Here is a 20,731-nt window from a genome sequence, read left to right on the forward strand (position 1 = left end):
ATTGACAGAAGAATTAGGGGCAAATCGGAAGTGTCAGCATTGTAACCAGTTGTGGCATTGCTACTGAGATAAAAATAAGTGCAGAAGAAAAATATTTTCAAGTTTTCATACAAAAATGTAATTTTTATCTTTCAGATGAACAGATCAGATTTAAACAACTTCTAACAGTCAATGCTTCTAGATTTCAGCCACAAAAAAAATGCACCTTTATATCCATAAATTTTTACATGCCTTATAAACACCACTGCAAACAGGTCAAATTTGAGCAGATAGGAGTGATTGCTCTCGCTTCACAATGAAAATAACTCAGCGGTCACAAAAAGTGAAGGAGAGAAAAGGAAAACATAGAAATGTTTTTCCATGGAGGACTAACTAGACTGAATAACCGTGGAATGATTCATCCCTTTAATGATTCATTCTAACACTTCAGCAAAAGTAAAAAAAAATAAAAAATGCATTAGACCGTACAAATATTTCAGATGCTTCTTTTAAATAAGCCTTATAAACTTTGAGGCTTACTGTCAGAGTAAATAAAGGAACTGTTTTATTTCCTGTGTCTTCCATTTAAATGGAGATGGTTTCATCTGAAATGAATGCTACAAATTTACATTTAGATATAAATATTTCCCATAAAGTCGTGCATACTGATTACATTAAATGTAGGCAAACTGTGTATGAGCAGAGAAATGCTACAAACGTCTCTGCACAATTCAAGATATTTCTTTCTGAGGGACTTATGGAATAAATGAGAGAGTAAAACCTGCAGTGGAACACCAGACAGCATCTCAAGAAAAAGTGCTCCTTTTAAAACATGAATGCACTGACCTGCTGATTAGGTCACATATTAACTTTCCAAACATGCTTTGCTTTGTTCAGAGTCGAGCTTTGCTGAGCTCATTTGCATCTGTCAGCCATTGAAGGGAGGATTGTACGGTAGACAGAGTGCTAGTTTATCACGGAACAAACGCATAATAAATCAAGTATGCATGAATGCACACCTTCACAAGGTAAATTTAGTATGACCAATTAACATGCTTTTGTTTTTTTGTTAAATGTGGGAAGAAGCATCTTGTGAAAACCCACGCAAGTATGGGTAGAAAACTGGGCTAAAGTGACATATCAGTCTGTAAATTTAGGATACTTTTCTATCACATGAACAAAAAACATAAATAAAATATGAAAAACAACATGCGTTACTCTATATATGTTCTTCATTTCGGCACATAAACAACCTTTGAACACAGCACCGGCTCACAATGCTGTTTACAATCTGTTTGAGTCCAGATAAAAAGCAGGTGATCGTGTGGAACCACTTTATTGAAGGATTAAAAATGATCAATAGATATGAAAACAAAAAAAGTCTGAATGTCTAAAGAAACATTCCAGTGCAGCAGCTACTCTTTGAAGCCCTACTTTAAAGGGACGGACAATAATAACGGTCACACTCACAAATTGCCCCCTGCCGCAGGGTTGACGTCAATAAACTCCACCATTAATTGCTCTTTCCACGATCATTACTGTGATGTTGTTCTATTTGTAATTATGCTTCACTTGTATTTTTTTTGCCTGCACAATTTAAAAGTCATTTTGTATTTCTTTAAATACAAAAAAAGCAATGCGAAAAACTTTGAATTTACTTTTCTGTCTTGTTTTATGTGAACATTTCCTTAAAACTGGGGTAATTTCATTCCCACTGGTAGTCTTGGGTTCCTATTGTGCTAAAAAAAAAAATGAAGTGGGTGTAAAAAAAAAAAAAAAACTTTTACAAACAAGAACCGCTAAAGAAAACAGCTCTTGCAATGTGAAAGGAGACAACAACAGAAACTGAACCAAAAGGTACAAGAACTGTGAAAAGGAGCCAGGCATCCTAAAGCATCTGATAACTAATCAGATACATCCCTATGGACTGGGTGGGACAGAGGCAGATGATATGAGAAGAGAAGCTGAAAACCGCCCCCCCAGAAAAATACAAAAGTGAAGTCTCAGTCCACATCTATGTCTGATTACTGTGAGATCTGCATCAAGAAATTGCTTATTAGCATTTCTCTGAGTCAACAAACAGAAAGAGATTGTGGAGAAAGCGAGATGGAGACAAGAAAGGACTGAACAGATCTGAGAAGCTGTTCCTAATAGAGTCCAGCAAAAGGTTTAATTCATTTTGATTCTCTTGTCACCTTAATAATACTTCATCTTCTTGCAAGAAAGGTTTTTGAAAGGGTTACAGTTTGTTTAAGAAATCTGAGGGATGGCCGTGTTACTGATATGACTGTTAACCACATGAAGGTAGCTAAGTATACAGTTAGTTGCTGCAAGCAAAAACCTATCATTTTGGAGTCTTTCCACTTCTCTACATGCTGATACCAACTACGCATTGTGTAAGATTAATGTGACGTGATCAAATATCCATTGACTACAACATACATAAGATGTTACTACCTTAATTACCTTGGTTTTATTTTGAAATTCCTGGGTAAGTTTAGAGACGTTTCAATGACTGATCTTTCCTTTTGTGTACCTTCACCTCTGTTAATAATAATAATGATCAATCACAACAAAAAAAGTTAGTGTGTAGTTAAAATGAAGTAATGGACAGTTCAACACTGTAAATCATTAAGCTTTTTGACAAATATCCCGGAAGGTTGAGCTAGTAGGAGAAAAATAATGTTTTGTCATATCATACACTTTCTGTATTTTATTTACCATAACGTGCCTTATAAACGAGTACAGAAGATTTGGCAGCATATTTTCAATTAGGACTTATCTTTAAAAAGGGTTTTGTCTAAAAATGGTTTTCCTTTTTCCTTTTTTTTCTTTTACAATAAACATTTTATTTTTAACAGGTTACCTTGAAGATGAGATAGCAAAATATTTTGCATATTTAAAAATGGTACCAGCAAGTAAGAGCTTTACAAAATCATCAAGCAAAATTGGCAACAAATTCCTGATCAGTTCATTTCTAATTTTAGCTCATATTTTTCTTCAACTCCTAACTATTCATGTTCATTTCTTCCCATCTTTTGAAGAAATGACAACAGTACAATGAGGTCCTTTGTGCAGCTGGATCTCTATTGATAAAGTCAGGCTGCCTGGATAATGTGCTCTCTCCTTTGTGATTTTGCTCAATCCCCATCTTTCTGTCACACGGAGATGCATTATGCATGAGGGTTCGTTCCAGCGTTTACCAGATAACAGCGAACAAACTTGGAGAAGTGAGCATCCTCTCGAAGACGTCAGACGCATTTCATTTCCTAGTTTTTCAGGTCCAAATCCTTTGGCTTCTCTTCTTCAGATTTTTTTTTTTTTTCCCACATCTCGTTTATGGCTTCTTGCTCTTTTTCTTTATCTCTGTGTTGTGTTTACAGCAAATTTAAACGTGCCCTTTGTTTCATTTCAAAAAGCACCTTCGCTTCTCCTCTCCCACTGTTTGAGAGCTTATATTTAACAGCATAAGAAACAAGATCTCAAGGGCAACATTTAGCATTTTATTTCTGACCCACATTAAAAAGAAAACTAAAATGAAACCCAGCTTTCCGGCTTTAACCCATTTTCTGCCTTCATCTTGCTTGTGTTTACAAGTGTGTATGTTTGTCTGGCTCAGTGGGAGTCTCCATGCGCTGTTAAGGCTCACACTATGCCACACGCGTCTAAAGCCTGCAATTACCATTTGATCCTCTGATTGGCTGCGGCTAAACTGTGCCACCTGACAGGTGGGTCGGGGCGTGCAATCAGCGGAAGGTCAGCTTTGCAAAATACATGCTCTCAAATAGACGCACGCAAATAATCAGTAAACAGTTGGAGCAGGGCCGTGCTTTCAGCCAGCCCAGAGGACGATAATTGGAGCGAGAGCAGAAATGTCACCTTCAATGCATCTGGAGCATGCATTGTTCGCAGACTGCGCTACGGGGCTGCACGCTGGATGCCGCGCGTCCGCCTGCGCGAGAAAACCATTTTGTTGCAGAGAAGTGATACGGATTGTCGGCAGGTTCTTTGACTTGTTTATATCGGAGCTGTGATGCTCACATTCCAGCTCTCAACTGTGCACACAGCAACGGTTTGCTGCAGCGGAGAAGGAGAGAATGTGCGGCATCATCCACCCACATGGTTACCTTCACTGATGCACTGAAACCTCCGGCATTTTCGCCAAGTGCCACACGAGTGCATCTGTTCCACTCAGCCTCTCCGTTCCCCACTATCTAGCACTCGGCTAATAATTCACACGTGCATGCGCGCGGAGAGGTGTGCTATTCAGATCTGCGAGGCTCAGTTTGTCATGAAAGAGAGCAAGGAAGGATCAGCAAAGTCAGAGTAATTGTAGTAGAATAAAAGTGTTTCTCCCGTTCAGCTTATGGCGTAAACATAGTGGCTTTAAATCTCATTAAGTGCTGAAGGCATAAACTTCAATAAGATGCAGAAATAAAAGCGTAATGAATATTTTATTAATGGGGACAAACGCAATAAAAGCAATTATTGAAACTTCTAAACCCGAATCGAGATTAAATCTGCATGAAGGAAAGCAGCTTCACAAAATGCTCCGTTTACTGAGGAGAAATCCCAGGTTCTCCCTTTTCAGAGACCCAACTTAAAATCTGAGTCAGTTGTCCTGGTAACCATGGTGACCGAGTCAGTTACCATGGCGAGTGACTCTGTACCCAACCAGCAGGTTTTTCTTTGACAAACTCCGGGGGTCCTGTTGAATAATCCTTTTTGCTAAGAAATGTTCCTTAGTAAGTGACATGACCCAGAGGTGCCAGAGTGGCAGCTATGAAAGAGCTTCAGTTTTTCCTTCATTACCAGCCAAGGAAACCCCCATGAAAGGAAAGCATTTATTTTCTGTCTCGCCACTCGCTGCAGACACATCTTGCAGAGCAGCGCTCATCAGTCTAAATGTGGTCAATAACTGACAGGTCAGATTTGGAAAGTTTTGTTTCTACAATGCACCCTTTTAGGAATCAAACTTCCAATGAGATAAAATAGCATCAGGCCTTTCAGATGCAAAGCAGGTTACAATTTCTAGAAGATGATATAATCACTATGCTAACTTGTGAATTACATCGTGACCTATATGAATATATATGACCTGATGAATGAACAAGAAAGTTCCTGCTGTAGATGTTCTCTCTGCCCATGTAAGTCAACAGTTATCATCGCAAGAAATATAATTAAGGAAGTCTGTCATGTATAACTTTCTGTATTATACTAACTAGATTCCAACTCTATTTTCCACCAAAACCCCATAACGGATAGGAAAAACTAATTTCAGCAAGTCTGGCCTAACAACACATTAAAGAATTAACCTTCTGAGTTGTTTTTCTGCTCTGTTTTAAAAAGCACACTGATATCACTTACATCTCTGACTCCACCAGATTAAAAGCTTCTCCTTATGTGCCTGCAGCCACTTTTTTTTTCTTTTACCTAATTACACATATTTAACTCAAGGTGAACAGATGCACACTTAATTGGATAAACTCTGATCTAATTCTGCTCTGACACAAAAGCGACAGAATTTCAAATTTGAGTTCTGGGCTATAGTTTCACTTAACACGAATCAAACTCAATCATGTAACATTAGTACATGTACCTGGCAGACAACAAGATCCAGGATTAGAATAAAACAAGACAAGGATCAAACTTGGTGAAGAGAAGAGAAAGAATGAGACAGTGATGGAGCTTCACAGTCTAACATATCACAATATTGCAATCGTAAATGATGGCTTCAATGCAATAATATTTGGCAGTCTTCAGTATTTCAGGTGTCATGTCTTAAATTGCTCTCTCTTTTTTTTTGCAAACTTGAGTGTCATTCTTTTATTTTAAAACTTGATATTGATCATAGTCACCAAGATGAGAATGCTCAAGGAGAGTGGTAGACGATGGAAAGGGGAAAAAAATGACACTGTGGTGGACATTGTGGTGTCCACCACAGCCCTAGATACTAATATGGGGAGATATTATACTTAAAAATTCCATAAAATTAAACGTTCATTTCAAGCATGAACATTTAACCAATTTTTTAAAATATTGATTATTACGCATCAAAAATTACCGTGGTTTCAGGGTATTGCTGTAAGTTCCCCTAAAAATTTGAAGACAAAGATGTATAATTTAATGTATTTTTATTTGAACCAAAAAAACAAGTGTTATAACATACCAACGTTTAGTGTTAAAAAGTTTCCATAACATTTGCTTATTACTATTATCAATTTGATACTAAGACTTAAGGAAGCAAATTGAATAAACACTATAAATGTGTCATTTTCAAGACAATATGTTTATTGCACATATAAAAATACCTTTTGGCACACTGGGAGGATAACAAGCTGATATTAGATAACAGCAGTTAAATCACTAGGTTATTAATCATGGTAGCTAGCCTGCAGTTAGCTTTACAGATATGTTGCAAGGATCTTACAAAAGGAAGTTTTAAAACAACACTATCTTCAAAACAGTGATGGGTGGAACTTAAATTCACACACCATGACTAGCTGTGATTTTACAACCAGGAAAATTTACAAACAGCCAAATTTGTCTTTTGTGTCGGTAAGGACAGAATGTAATTATTTTTCCATTTTCCTCCGGTTGGTTGAAGGAAAAGAGGAGGCTCTGCTCTAGTATGAACTACATAAAGCTTGGCACACTTCGGTATCGTTAGCACATCCTGTCGTTAAGTTTTAGTGCGCTCTTTTAAAACCTTGGTAGGATGATGACATATTGGTAACTGGCCATAGCCTGGTGTAAAATAATCTAATTTACTCACTGAATAAACTCTTCTAAACTTCTGAATGTGCAAATATTTTACAAATGCTTTTCTGTATCCCTGTTTTATTAGCTCGTCTCTTAACAAATATCAAATATCTCTTTGCAACTTTTACGAACTTTGACCAGTGTGACACTGTTTATTCATCAGTTATGGAGATGATCTATAACTTATGATAATAAGGGCAAAGTCACAGATGCGAGCTATTTAATGATTTCTAATTAGGTCATAAACCAGGCCTTCCCAGTTGTATGTGAGATCAGGTCCTGAAGCTTTCTATATTTGTATACAACGCCTGTGTTTTATTATTTAATGGCTTACTTTTAAAATAAAACATTTTTTTTCTTTTTTATTATGAAAGACTATTACAACACTTAATTATATGAAATAAATTCAAGGGAAGCATGACTCCTGGAAACCTCACCCTTATACTGATTCACTTGGTTTCAAACATGAGCCTGTATTATAGAACCATACAGTTTTATACACACCTCTCGTAGTTTGAACTGTGAAAGACATCATCTAAAGTCCCTGTCAGTTTACATCCAATCATCAAGGACAGAGTATATTTTAAAAACAATAACTGGATGTGCAATTTTGAGTCTAAATTGGAGCCAGGTTTGTAGATGTAGTCCATGCATTTTCAAAACAGTTGAGATCTGATCTTTACAGAAGTTTAATATTAGCCTGCTGTATTCAAGAGATTTTGGACCGGCTGTTCTGTTGGAACAGCCGGTCAAATCTAAGACCCAACTAAAGCTGTTGATCTGAAGTGAAGTTGAAAACTCTGGAGGTTGTCCCTCTGTCATTAAGCTATTCGGATGAGCAATCCACCACCCTGGACAGTGATCATGACTCTTGGCATGATCAATAAACCTTTAGCATCACTTTGGAACAGCCGCACGTTCAAATGACCTTGAGTGGAGTTACGCAATGTTTGTGCATGTCATTTATGTGTAGATTTAACTTAATGGAATTTGCTTTATGGGCCAATGACTAAATTAAGGCAACTTTTATTAATTTGTTTTGCTGTTTCTTCGTAAATCATTAGTTGACTAGTTAACATTAACTTTTGCAGCAAACCAAATTTTTCATCCCTTCTACATCTCTCTGAGACAGAGAACAAGACATTAGGTTCTAGAGCATTGGTAAGACAAAACGGGTCAAAGTGTTTTCGTTGACAAATGTTCTTAACATGCATTTCCTTTTCATCTGCATTGGATGAAAGAGACTCATGAAATGTATGTGGGAGGATAGAAATGACCAGACCTAATCTTTAGGTACCAACTATCTATCTGAGAGGGAATTGCAAACCCAGTGCATCATCCACCAACACTACAATGACTGATTACCAAGCAGATAGACTTAAGGTGGGTCCAGTCCAACTAGTTAACCCCATCATGACTGCAGCTGCTTCACAGCTATAATTCAAGCTAAAACTGGAGGGAACTGGACCCACTGGAGTTCGCAGGTTCTCCCTGTGCATGTGTGGGTTCTCTTCAAATACTCCAGCTTCCTCCCACAGTCCAAAAACATGACTCTTGGGTTGACTGGTTTCTCTAAATTGCCTTTAAACACGAATGCGTGCAGGCATGTTTGTCCTATATATCGTTATGTTGCTTTGGGATAGACTGGTGACCTGTGCCTCTCACCCAATGAATGTGGGAGATAGACACTAGCCCTCCCTGTGACCCTGCAAGGCCAAGAGGGAATGGGCAATTGATAGATGGATGAATACACAGATTTATATAGTTTAAGCTCTGAATATTAGGAGTATCCTTGTCAATGTTTGCTTCAGACTTGGCACCCAATCATAGCTTGTGGATTGACAGCCATATTCTGACTCATACCCCTTACAGCTCAAACGCCGTATTTTATAATCCTCAGGAAACAAACTGTCAGACAGGATGAACATTTTGAAATCCACTTCAGACATAGTGCTTACTAAAGTCAATCAATAGCCTCGTATACTCTCATGACCCACCATGAGTCCTTATGACCCCTCTGTGATGTCACTGCCCTAGATGTTTACAATGCAAAGATTTTATTTTCACAAGAAAACTTTGAATTTTTACAAAATCCTGTATTGTAAATGTATTTATTTATTTTTTGCTAATCCTACTTTATTTATTATGTTTATAAAATTGTTGAAAAGCAAATACACCTTAGATTCTTTGCTTTAATGTGAGGCTCGGTGACAGTCATGTCGTAATGCCCAATAAAAACGCAAGACATCTAGACAGCCGAGGCTTGGGGGTCAAATTAACTCATGTAGGCGGCGCTCTGAACATGATGCAGAGCTATGTTTCATTACTTATCATTTCCTGTTAGAGGAGAGAAAGTGATGAAATTCCATTTATTAGCTTGAAACACCAATTACCGTGGCTGGTAAATGCTTAGTGATGGCAAAAAAGGAGAATTAAATCAGGTAAAATCAAGTGAATTAAATGTTCACCATGACCTACTTTTTAAAATTCTGCATCAGTGTTTAATTATTAAACAAACTTCCTGTGCATTTGTCGCATGTGAAGACGGCAAAAATGGTGCAAGTGAGCATTTTGTGAGCAAACACAGAAATCCTTTAAAACTAACGACTAGTTCGGTTCCTTTAGGACATTATTTGAAACAGGAACAGAGTCTATGCACAATGTAGCTGTCTCTGGTTGCTCTACGGAGGACAAATATAGTACCCGTTGCCATGGTTATGCCAGAGAACACATTGCCACAAACAGCTTTGAGCACCACGAGGACGCACACCTACACACCCCCCCCTCCCCCCACGACACTCTTTTCACCACGTGCAGATAAGCAGAAACCTGTTTATGACTAATTGTACTGAAGCAGGTAATGATTTCATCTGTTTGCATTAGATGAAAGATGAGCGCTTTTGGAGAAACTGCTGCCTTCCTTTTTTTTTTTTTTTTCCCCTTAAATAAGTTGCCGACCAACTCACCGTCACAGTGGGGATGGCGGTGACGAGGGAGTAGACCAGGACCGGCGGCGCCTTGCTGTAGTCCTCTGGTCCTGGGTATGGCTTTGAGTAGGCTTTGTCGAAACAGAAGAAGCCCTGGATGTGCACGGGGAACGTGTCCGTGTACTCAAAGTAATACGCCAACAGAACGGTCCCTGCCATGATCACCAGCTGGAAATAAAACATATTGGTAGCAGCGTCAGGACTGGGGAAAAGAGAGGGCAGCCAGAAAAAAAAAAGAAAAGAAAGAAAAGTAGGATTTTTTTTTCCTTCACAGAGCAAAATGACGGATGCTTCCTTAATGTGTAAAGTAAGCCATTTGTGTGAGGAGAGAGAGAGAGAGTGAGGAAAGAGGTTGAGAGGGAGGGAAGTAGATAGAGACGGAGGAAGATGGATAAGGAGGAAGCAAGAGAGGAGAAAAGAAAGCAGAGTGGGAGAGTGAGAGATCCCTTCAGCAGTGTCAGTGTTCAGAGTAGGAGGGGAGAGAAACAAACTGAGCTCGCTTGGGAAAAGAGGAAATAAAGCTCCATGCAGAAGCAAGAAAAGGGAATGAGAAAAGGATGAGGGGGGAGAAACAGATGGGTGAGCGACAGAAAAGAGGGGCAACGAACAGAGAGAATAACACAAGAAGAGCAACATATGCATGTGTGGATCTCTGCATAACTGAGTTTATGGCTCTTCTGACATTTCTTATATTTCAGCTGCATGAAAAACACATGCGACGCGACTTCCATAGCTGCTAAAAATTCAATCACAATCATTCATTAGCAATTCATAACAGAGTGCATGGGTGAAAGGAGAGAGGAAGAGGAACGGTAAATATAGAAACCACAAAAAAAAAAAAAAATGCACACATGCATTTCAGCACAGATGAGACAGATACACTGGTAATAATTAAACAGCGTACTCATGCTACTGTTCAACAACAAAAAAAAAGAACATCCAATCAGAATCCAAGCCTCTCTCATTCTATGATTGAAAACCTGTGGTTTGTGCAACATCCTGACAGTAACCTAAAACCAAAATATATTAAGAAAACAAGCACAGCAAAGCCAGCTGTTGATCAGTTTGACCTCCATCTGCAGTCTGGATATTTACGTGATGAGCTTGCTGCGAATTTGAAGGACAAATTTGTCGAGAGAAAAGCGTGAGGGGGCTTCTGAGGGCAGGCTGAGCTGGATTAAAGCTGCAGGGACACAACTCTTTGCTGTTTCAGCTGTTTGATGGCTGTTCGTAGCCATTCCTTCTCCAAAAGAGCAGACATGTACGCACTGTGGCCATAAAAACATGACATGTAAAATAACTAATACTAAAAACTGTAAACAGTACTTTCTAATTGAAAAGAGAGGATAATCTCTGCTGTGACCGAGTAAATACTGTCTCTGGATCCAAGAGTTAGGATAAAATGAAAGGTACTGCCATGAATAATGTAAAACTACGTGGTTGTAAAAGAAGTTAAAGAGAAAGAAAATAGAATTTGACTTTTTCTACGAATTGGCAAATACACAATAGGCTTTATCTATCAAAACCTGACGTAGATCTGGGTGCAGTAGTGATCAGAGAACAATGTTTCACATATGATTCATGAAATCATGAGCAAGCTGTGAAGCCTGGGGTACAAATAGGCAGGTGTTGATATATCTGGTGGCTGAAAACAGTTTTAATTTATAAGCCATGTCGATTTTTTTTTTTTTTTTTTTATATCTTACTGCTCAAACATAAATATGTTGACAGTCAGACTGCCGGGTCAGAAGTTGACCTGACAGTTCTCAGACCTAAATTAGTTCATAACGTCACAGAGCCTCAAATTAAACCTGACTGTCCAGCACAATATAGTGCAGAACAGGACAGGACAAACGGATGCCACACACCATCTGGGACGTGTTCAGCAGAGCTCCTCCAGCCGATCCAAGACTCAACCTTCTCCTCTTCAAGGAGACACTGCCGCCCTCGCCTCTTTTAACCTCTGCACTGATATGGCTTTAGTGGTTTATCACTTTAATGCCCTGGAGGACAAAGTCAACATAATAGTTATGCATGTTTTATGTACGAGACATCACGGAGCACTGATATTTCTTTTAAATCTGTTTATGGGATGTAATTTTAATCACACATACAGTCCAGATTCCTGCAGTAGCACCACAGGAACAGTCATCATTTTGAAAAATCCTCTGCTCACTCCGGAATCTAAAATGTTTTCTACTTCAGAAACTTTTTTTTTTCATGTGTCCTCCACTTTTCTTTTTTTCCATGTGTCCTCCACATATTAAACAGGAAAGCACACAGTTTTCATGTTTCCAGCTAAAGTCCTCAATATTTGAAATACTGCATTGATGTAGCGGCATGCAGTCTATGGGATGCGACTGCAATCAGCCTTCATTATCTTCAAAGTAAACTGTTGGAGAAAAGTCACTCAGATATAATTCGCAGTATGCAAATTATGTAAATTTCAAGTTTAGGAAAAATTTGAGTTTTTCCTAAACTCATATCCAAGTGGACACAACCAAAAAACGAAGGAGAAAATGGCTGTCCTTCATGGATCCGTCCTGTCTCCGAACTCGATCAAGAGGCGCTTCAAGCGTCCATGTTGCTCTCTCAATGTCTGTCCAGGACTACAGCTAGCGCCGCTCTTCAGGGCTCCTCAGAGGGTTCGAGCAGCTGCGATGTGGAGCAAGTTTTGTTTTAACTGTCTTTGTTAAGGAAGAATAAGATGACCTCAGTCTCACTGCTTATCTGTGTGCTTTCTTTAGAGATGCTGAAATGTAGTGAGTGACTCCAAATGAACTGTAAACTAAAACAACGACCTGACAAATGCAGCTAATTGGGATTCAAGTTATCTTTTACCTGGGGTCCACAGTACAGCGAGCTTCACGCTCCAAGCACAGCACGGCCAGTCACAACCCTCCGTGCAGAAAAATTGCTTTGTTTGTTTCGTTTTTCTTTAATCTCATAGCACTTTGTTTGTGGTTTTGCATTTGATTGTGTGGGCGTGTTTCCATGTGCACTGAATTTGAGGATATCTGTTGGTATGTGGGTGCATTCCCATGTCTCATGAGGAACTCAGGCACAGGCGAGCTACGGTGAATGTTTCTCTCCATCATCCGGTCCTCTGTTCCTCCCAGGCTACAGAAGGCTTGAGGGAGGGAAGTGAGGAGAGGTGGGAGGACGGGAAAGATAGAACATCTACAATCACCCATTGAAGTTAAATATTTGAAGGCAACTGCTGAAACGCTCCTGAGAGATTTATTGTTTTACATTTTTACATAAGGTTTTTTGCCATATGTCGGTGTTAAAACGTCTCAATCAGCTGAATGTGCAGCACAACGCATGACTGGAAACAGACAGACAGACAGACCAGAGTGCTGCCTCTTAATGCAAAAACACGTCTCAGCGTGGACGGTGTCGAGAGGAAGAAAACTCAAAATTAGCTATTTTTACTACCAGTGGGGTGTTTATAAATGGAGTTAGGAGGAAGCACAAAAGGTCTGAGAGCCCCTAGAAAACCGGATTTTCTACGGGTATGGCGGCTGTCTAGTAAGTCTCTAAACAGCCGAAGTGGAAGTTGAGCATATCACAGGAAGCACCATAGCTGCTCTGCTTTATCCTTTTCACATGCTGGAAAAGGAAATGTTCATAACCCTTTAAAAAATCTCAAAACTAACAAAAGGATCTTCTAAGACGACGATGAATGCACACATTCAGTGATATTCTTAGTAATGCTAGGTGCTCCAATTGTGCTAATCACTTATATAAAGATGCAGAAAACAGTTGACAATGCCAACTCTGATATAATATTGACTTAGTTTTAAAATAACACTAGAATCCCATTTGACTGCAGAGTTCTGTAACACTGACTTGTCTTTGCGTCACAAACGTGGTGTGAATAACAGAAATAAAGCCAGAACAACCTTTTGATTATAATGACCATGTTATTGTTAGCCTTAAGTACTCACTATTTAGCACAAATTTTTCCAACGCTTCCTTATTAAATATGGTGTTGAGTTGAATGTCATTTGAGGTTTTTGTGCAGCTCACTCTGCAGACACTGAAGGTTTTACTAAATACTCCTGAAGGTCAAAGCAACTTCAAGTTGATGGTTTCTAATTAGCATCAAGGCGACGCTGCAGTCTCCTTGGAATATTAATTTGCATAAATGGAGGCCTTCTGCAAACAGAAGGTAAGGGGATCAACACCATTATGCGTTTGTTCTTTGTTTGCGAGAACTTCCTTGAATTCCCAACTAAACATCTTGTCAGTATGACAAAAATTCCAAGAATAGTCGAAGTTGGACCAAGTTGCTTGCTAAGTTTTTGGATCTGATAAAAGCAGCACTTTGGTCAGAGGCTAAAACCTAATGACTAATTAAAATGTTGTGAAATGACAGCAGATAATTAATATGATTCATTCCAAACCCTGTATTTATCCAGGTGGGTACATAGTTAGACCAGAAAAGAAGTACTTAGCAATGCCAACTTTCTTTTTTTTTTTGCCTTAATCACAATTCCTGGTGTGAAGATCTTATCTGTCTTTTTTACTTTGTCCACGTTCTAAAATTTTTCATTTAAAAGGACATTTTTTATACTCATAGAATAAAACCAAACACACTAATACATGTCCAGGTTTACCTCCCTTTTTTAATCATCGTCAATTTGAAATTACAGGCACCATTTTAGCTATAAGCTCATCACTTTGTCTGCCATTTTGTTCTCACAAAAACTCAACCCACATTTAATAAAGGCTCCCATTTTGATTTCTTCTCCTACCAGCAGTTTATACACATATTAATTAAGTCTGGCATACATTTACACATGCCTCATGCTGCTTGATTGGATTTATTATCCTGCGAGTTGGTAATTACCAGTTTAATAAATTCTGCTGAACTGTTGGGGGGGAATAAATAATGCCTGTGATTGTTGTAAATGTGTAATGAAATAACAGATCAGGGGCCGAGTCAATTCTCTTCTTTGCAGAATTATGTTAAACCTGACTTTCAAATTTCCTAAATTCTTTCAGCAATGTAAGCTTTGAGAAACATGCAGATAATCATAAATGTTGCAGCTCAGCTGTTGCACAAAGTTCTTTTCATCTTCTCCCTGCTTGAGGTTCTCGGGTGTTTGGTTGAAAATGGATGAAATTAAATTTAAGGTTGTGTTATACAGTCAATGGCAGAGTCAGTTGGTAGAGCTGTTGCCTTGCAGCAAGAAGGTTCTGGGTTCGATTCCTGGCCCCGGTCTTTCTGCATGGAGTTTGCATGTTCTCCCTGTGCATGTGTGGGTTTTCTCCGGGTACTCCGGTTTCCTCCCACTATCCAAAAACATGACTGTCAGGTTAATTGGTCTCTCTAATTTGTCCTAAGGTGTGAGTGTGTGTGTGTCTGCATGGTTGTTTGTCCTGTGTGTCTCTGCGTTGCCCTGCGACAGACTGGCGACCTGTCCAGGGTGAACCCCGCTTCTCGCCTGGAACGTTAGCTGGAGATAGGCACCAGCAACCCTCCCGACCCCACTAAGGGACAAGGGCGTAAAGAAAATGGATGGATGGATGGTTATACAGTCAGCACAGATTCAGCTATAGGAATGAACATAAGTATATAGAATGAGAAAGATTAATAAAAAGTCTTCCATTTCAGGTGATCAGGCAGCCTAATAAAAGCTTGGAGCTAAAACCTCTGAAGTTGAAAAGCACCAAAAGGAAGAAATCATGTCACAGAAAGTGGAGAAAATCCACAGAAAGCCCTTGACTGAAGACGTAGAAAATAAAATGTGACAATAATAGAGCATTATGGGTAGGGGGGAAAAAAAAGCAAGGCGAAAATAGACTGGGCATCACTAATGTCTCCTGGGGCCAAACTGAGTTTGCACATGCAGTAAACGGTGCATGTCCACCTTTGGGCTGTGGGGAGCAGCCAGATGGCAGAGAAGTCAACTGATAAAGTCAAACATGTTTAAGGAGGGTGAGAAATTTGTGGACAGTGGCTGGTGTTGAGTTGACAGCACCCCGCTGGCGCATTACGAACGTCAGGATGAGCCAGACTCGGGCCGCTCTGTTGTCCTGCTAACAAAACCGGTGTGTTTATTGAATTAAAATAAAACGGTATGTCAATCTAATGTTTAAACCATGAACACGGATTTAACTTTTTATAGCGACCGACCAAATAAACATTAAGATGATGCATATTAATTACATATTAATTACTGGGGACTGGCTTTGTAGGGATCAATAACAATGAGCCTAAAATTTAATGCAAGTTTAAATATCTTCTCAAATCTTTCTAAAAGCTGGCATCAAGTGTTATTTCTAGTGTCAGGCTGGTTTTACAAGTTTTTATCGTTACTTCCCCTCTTGTCTTTGTCACAAAAATCTTCCCAAAATTAGCCTGAGACGAGGCGGCACCTCTCCCCCTGGTTTTCAAATCTGGTTTCCAGATGAGCTCACATAATTACTAGCTGGTGTGAACAGAGCATGTAAGTATTTGACAGCAGCTATGGTCTTAATTCTACATTTTTTAGCAAACAGGCTTAGACAGTGATGGTTGTTTTTTTTTATTTATTTATTTTTTAAATTGCATGCTGTGATATGTGAGTGAAAAGCTGTCTAATGCTGAGCATCAAAGTCATTACATTTGCCCCATATTCAATAGAAGAAACCACATGAGACTGCTGAGAAAAACAAGGGCAACACAAACTGAGCTTCATCAAATCAACACTGGTGATTACAATACATAGGCTTTACTGCCCCCTAGTGGCAGTGGATTGCATTCATAACAAGCTGAAAAAGACAAACAGATGAGACTGAAAGAAGCGAACTAAAGGGAGAGGTAGCGTACAAAATATATGACTGGGAGGCAATAAAGGGGAGCTGGAGGAAGATAAAAGATGGGTAAAACTGTTAAAGAGACATTAACTGATCACAATAAGCAGCAGAGCAAAGCTGAGTGTGCCACTGGGAAATAAATCTGAGGGTGCAGAAAAACATCAAGAGTGGCTGGAGCAAATAAGGGCACATGAGAGACAGAACGAGGGTGAGAAAAGCAATATACCAAGCAACGCAATGCAGGGGACGATGGCAATGGGGATGAGCAAAGAGTCACCCGTCTTATGGGCACAAACGCAAACTCTCTTCCTCCTTCACACCTCTGCCAGCTTCTTCTTCCCGTTTACTGAATCTGCTTTACCACCTTAACTCATTCACTTATTTTTTTATTTATTTTTTTTGTATCAGAAGAGTTTATTCTCCATTAGAAATGCACCCATTTGAATTCTGTGGCAAATGTCCAATCTTTCTTTTGGGTAAAGCTTTAATCTCTGGATACAGATTTCTCCGTAAGAACCGTAACATAAGCGTTAAACAGCATTCTGATTTCTTGTTTTTTACTGGCCTTTATTGTTTTAGCAGTGAAAAGCTATTTATGTTAAGCTGCTGTAATGCTGCTTCCCATCATGCTGTGTATCCTGGTGTTTTACAGAACAATTTACATGGAAAATCAGCACCTTCAAAACAGGGATCAGGGTTTTGAACCATTTCATGTAGGGAAAAAAAAAAAAACAATTACTTGACACACCACACATTTCTAAAGGATTTTAGTTTATCAAAGAAAACCTTTCAGCGGCAGAGATATAATCTTTTTCCATTAGCAAGTTCACAATATTCTGTGTAACAAGCAGCACAGGCAGCAGAAAGAATCAATGTGTTGTTCTGAATCTTGTATTAGCATGAATCTTAGAAAGAAGCAGCAACACTGAGGGATGATTACATACCATCAAGTCAATTTTATTTTACAGACTCGCTGCAGAGTCGATCATATCTTTTTATTTCAGCAGAGGTCATTTGACTTCGACTACACCTCAGGCGCAGGCACGTTCTTGTCTGCGCATGAAAGGAGATTGTAGAATATTGTGATATATATGGGTTTCTCATGCCTATGTCTCTCTTTCTTAAACGAGATAACAGGTTGGAAGCTGCCCTGACTAACAGGTGTCAGAGAAACGGGCAGCTGCTATTCATGGAGTCTGAGAGGTAACGAGCTGAAAGTAGGAAATAATGTAAGAATGAACTGGTAAAGTTTCTTTGTGACGGTACGGATGCTGAAGAGGAAGAGGTATTTTAAAATGATCAATGTAAGAAATTCTAGTTAAGACAATGAGGATAGTTATTACACCGAGAAATGTATCGGCGTAATAACTATATTTAGGATGATCCCAAACAGCTGAATTACCGTCCTGACAAGATTTGTCACCTTCCCTGTGTGCAGTTAGTAGCTTTTAATAGTGCTCAAATTGATCAGAGCGAGGTTTAAGAGACACGCGTAAACCTGGAGGTGCATTTTCAAATGACTTACCGGGTCATGATTCACAGATCGCTTGAAAATGACTGACATTTTCACGATTTTCTGAGTTTTGTGGGTTTGGCACAGACAATGTGGTTCAGATCAAAGATCTAAGAGTGTAAACAGACAAGAAATAAATCGCCTGAAGGCAATAGATGTACTGAGGAGGTGTTGAACCAAGAAGGGAATATGGATAAATGGCGCAAAATCCCACTTTATTGTTGGCAACTGTGGAGTAATGAAACCAATTCTTACATCAAACATACCACCCATCCAACAAGGTTGAAGTCGACCTGCCAATATTAGGTCTCAGATCCATAGCTATAGGTAGAAACAAACTTGTAAGCTCTGCATACTGTCCTGCCAGGACTGAAGGAGTGAAACAGAGATATAACACACAGCCTGCTGGAGCAAGCAGAGCTGAGGCAGAAGAAGATCCTTCAGTGTCCAGCTTATATGAGAAAGATGCTGATCCGCACAATCTGATTGAGATACTAATAAATATATTGTTGTAATATATCATAATATATTACTACAATTTGTCATATGCAGCTTAACAAACAGTCGACCGTGCAAGGAAATGCTGCCGACAAGAAGAACCAATCAATTCACCACACACACGCAAACACACAGCAGTGTCATCTATCTCATACGCTACAGATGGTAACCATGACAATGTAGAATATCCATATTTTATATATATATATATATATATATATATATATATATATATATATATCAAAAATAAAAATGCAAACATTTACAGGGCAAAATGTATGAATTTTTGTGCAGTGCTCTGAAACTGTTTCTTTTGACTTAAGGAGCCTGACAGTGTGGTGGTAAAAGCTGTCTTTTAGTCCTTTGGTGCTAGCAGTCAGACTCTTGTACTGTCTGCCAGATGGCAATAGAAGTCTGTGTGCTGGATGACTGTGGTCCTAAATGACGCTGTGTGCCTTTCACAGACACTGGCTGCAGTAAACGTCCTGGATGGGAGACAGAGTGCGATGTGCCTCCTGCTTCCCTCTTCCAGCTGTGCCAGGAGCTTTTCCCACACCGCTCTGTCGTCCAGCTTTCCAGCACGCTCTCTGCGCTACACCTGTAGAAGTTGGTGAGGAGGTTGGTGTTCATGCCAAGCAGCCTCACTATCCTCAGGAGATATATATTTCGAGGTTGCAACAGAATAACTTTGTTTTGAAGCACTTAATGCATCTGGACATCCTGCATGAGGATCACAGCCAGTTGAAGAAGAAATGAAAGAAATCACAGAAATACGATGTGATGGTGGAACATCTTAGGGGTGTCATTCACAAGAGCAAGGATTGCTCACCCTTGCTGTTGTGTTTATCAGGGAACTATGACCTAAAATGCCCTGATTTCCTGAGCCCAGGAAAACTCCAAAACAGATTGTATGTGGGACTTTCGTTTTACTGCCAAAATTTACTCTTGATCACAGCTGAGCGATGGAATATCAATGGATGAGAGAATCAAACGCTTTGTCCTTTGGCTCAGCTCCTTCTTCACCACAACATATCACAGTAACTCTCATATTGCTGAGGTTGAAGTCCTGATCTTTGAATCCACTTCAAGCCATCTCTTGAGATATGTGCTGTGGTGATGCTTTTATTTATTTTTTAAGAAGTGACCAGGAAGCTGGTCAGGTTTGATGGTAAGATGGTTGGAGACAAAGTGTAATACTTGACGGATCAAATCCATCCCCTGTATATGAACGCATTGAGCTCATTGTTGTGTGTTATCATCCATCTCACCTGAACATAAATAAATGCTAAATATAATACAGTGAATCATTAAGAATGGCATAACGCAAAACTCAATAAATCATATTATGTGGTGAAAATTCAAGGAATGTGTTTCTCTTTTAGGACTAATGTGCAGATAATATGCAAATTTGTTGTGCGTGAAAAGAGCTGGAAATCAAATGTGTGCTTAAAATTGTAAAATTACAAAGAAGAGAGAGATTATAATTGACTATAAAAGAGCTGAGGGATAACAGATGTGCCGAGAATCAACAGAGACGGCATAGGCTGTAAAGCTGAAATATGATTTGGTCTGATGCGCAGCAGTCTGTTTATTTTACAGAACTCACAAAGCCATGGGAGGAAGCAGCCAATGAGGCATGAGAAAGGATTGACGGCGAGGAAAGTCGACTTGTCTGAGCCAGCAGTTCAGACAGGAGTGAAGCTGGGAAGCCTGCATGCTGTGATCCGGGGTGGGGGGTGGGGGTTATGATGCAATCAATGAGCGATTAATACGGTATCTTACAACTGAAACTACAGATACCTCCCTGGAAACGTTGAGTCAAAATGGCAGAGTGAAAAACTCTCCCTTCACACCAAATTTGTCTTAAATCTGACAATCTCTTGCTAAAGTACCCATACCTGTTGACTTTTTTCACATTAAAACCACAAACGTGGAACCAACACAAAGTAGCTAGTAATTTTGAAATGGAAAAAAAATTTACAAAGTGTTGAATGCATCTGTATAGAGTTGAGGCCGAGGTGGAGCTTCACTTTCCAACAGGTTAACAACCTAAAATATTATAAATATGCTCTAGATTTTAATTTCATGAAACAGTGTTTATTTTTTGCTCCCCCCCCCCCCCCCCCCCTTTTTCTCTTTTTTTTTTTTTTTTTTTTTTTTTTTTATAAATTATTTAAAATTTTGA

At 39.2% G+C, this 20,731-nt stretch overlaps 1 protein-coding gene across 5 annotated transcripts in view; it reads right to left on the reverse strand.

Annotated features, from left to right (window-relative positions):
* Positions 1-20,731, reverse strand: part of plppr2b (phospholipid phosphatase related 2b) — a 69,007-nt gene that overhangs the window by 25,080 nt on the left and 23,196 nt on the right. For 3 of the 5 annotated variants that reach the window (XM_015056028.1, XM_015056108.1, XM_015056168.1), the window contains one exon: positions 9,708-9,896. In XM_015056028.1, coding sequence (XP_014911514.1) covers positions 9,708-9,896 — 189 coding nt within the window. Of the gene's footprint in view, positions 1-9,707; positions 10,408-20,731 lie in introns of those variants that run through there. The other 2 variants (XM_015055864.1, XM_015055948.1) reach the window with 2 other exon arrangements.

This window comes from Poecilia latipinna, unplaced genomic scaffold (assembly GCF_001443285.1).
Source record: "Poecilia latipinna isolate Pla-1442-1.1 unplaced genomic scaffold, P_latipinna-1.0 Scaffold4, whole genome shotgun sequence".
In the NCBI taxonomy this organism is placed as follows: domain Eukaryota; kingdom Metazoa; phylum Chordata; class Actinopteri; order Cyprinodontiformes; family Poeciliidae; genus Poecilia; species Poecilia latipinna.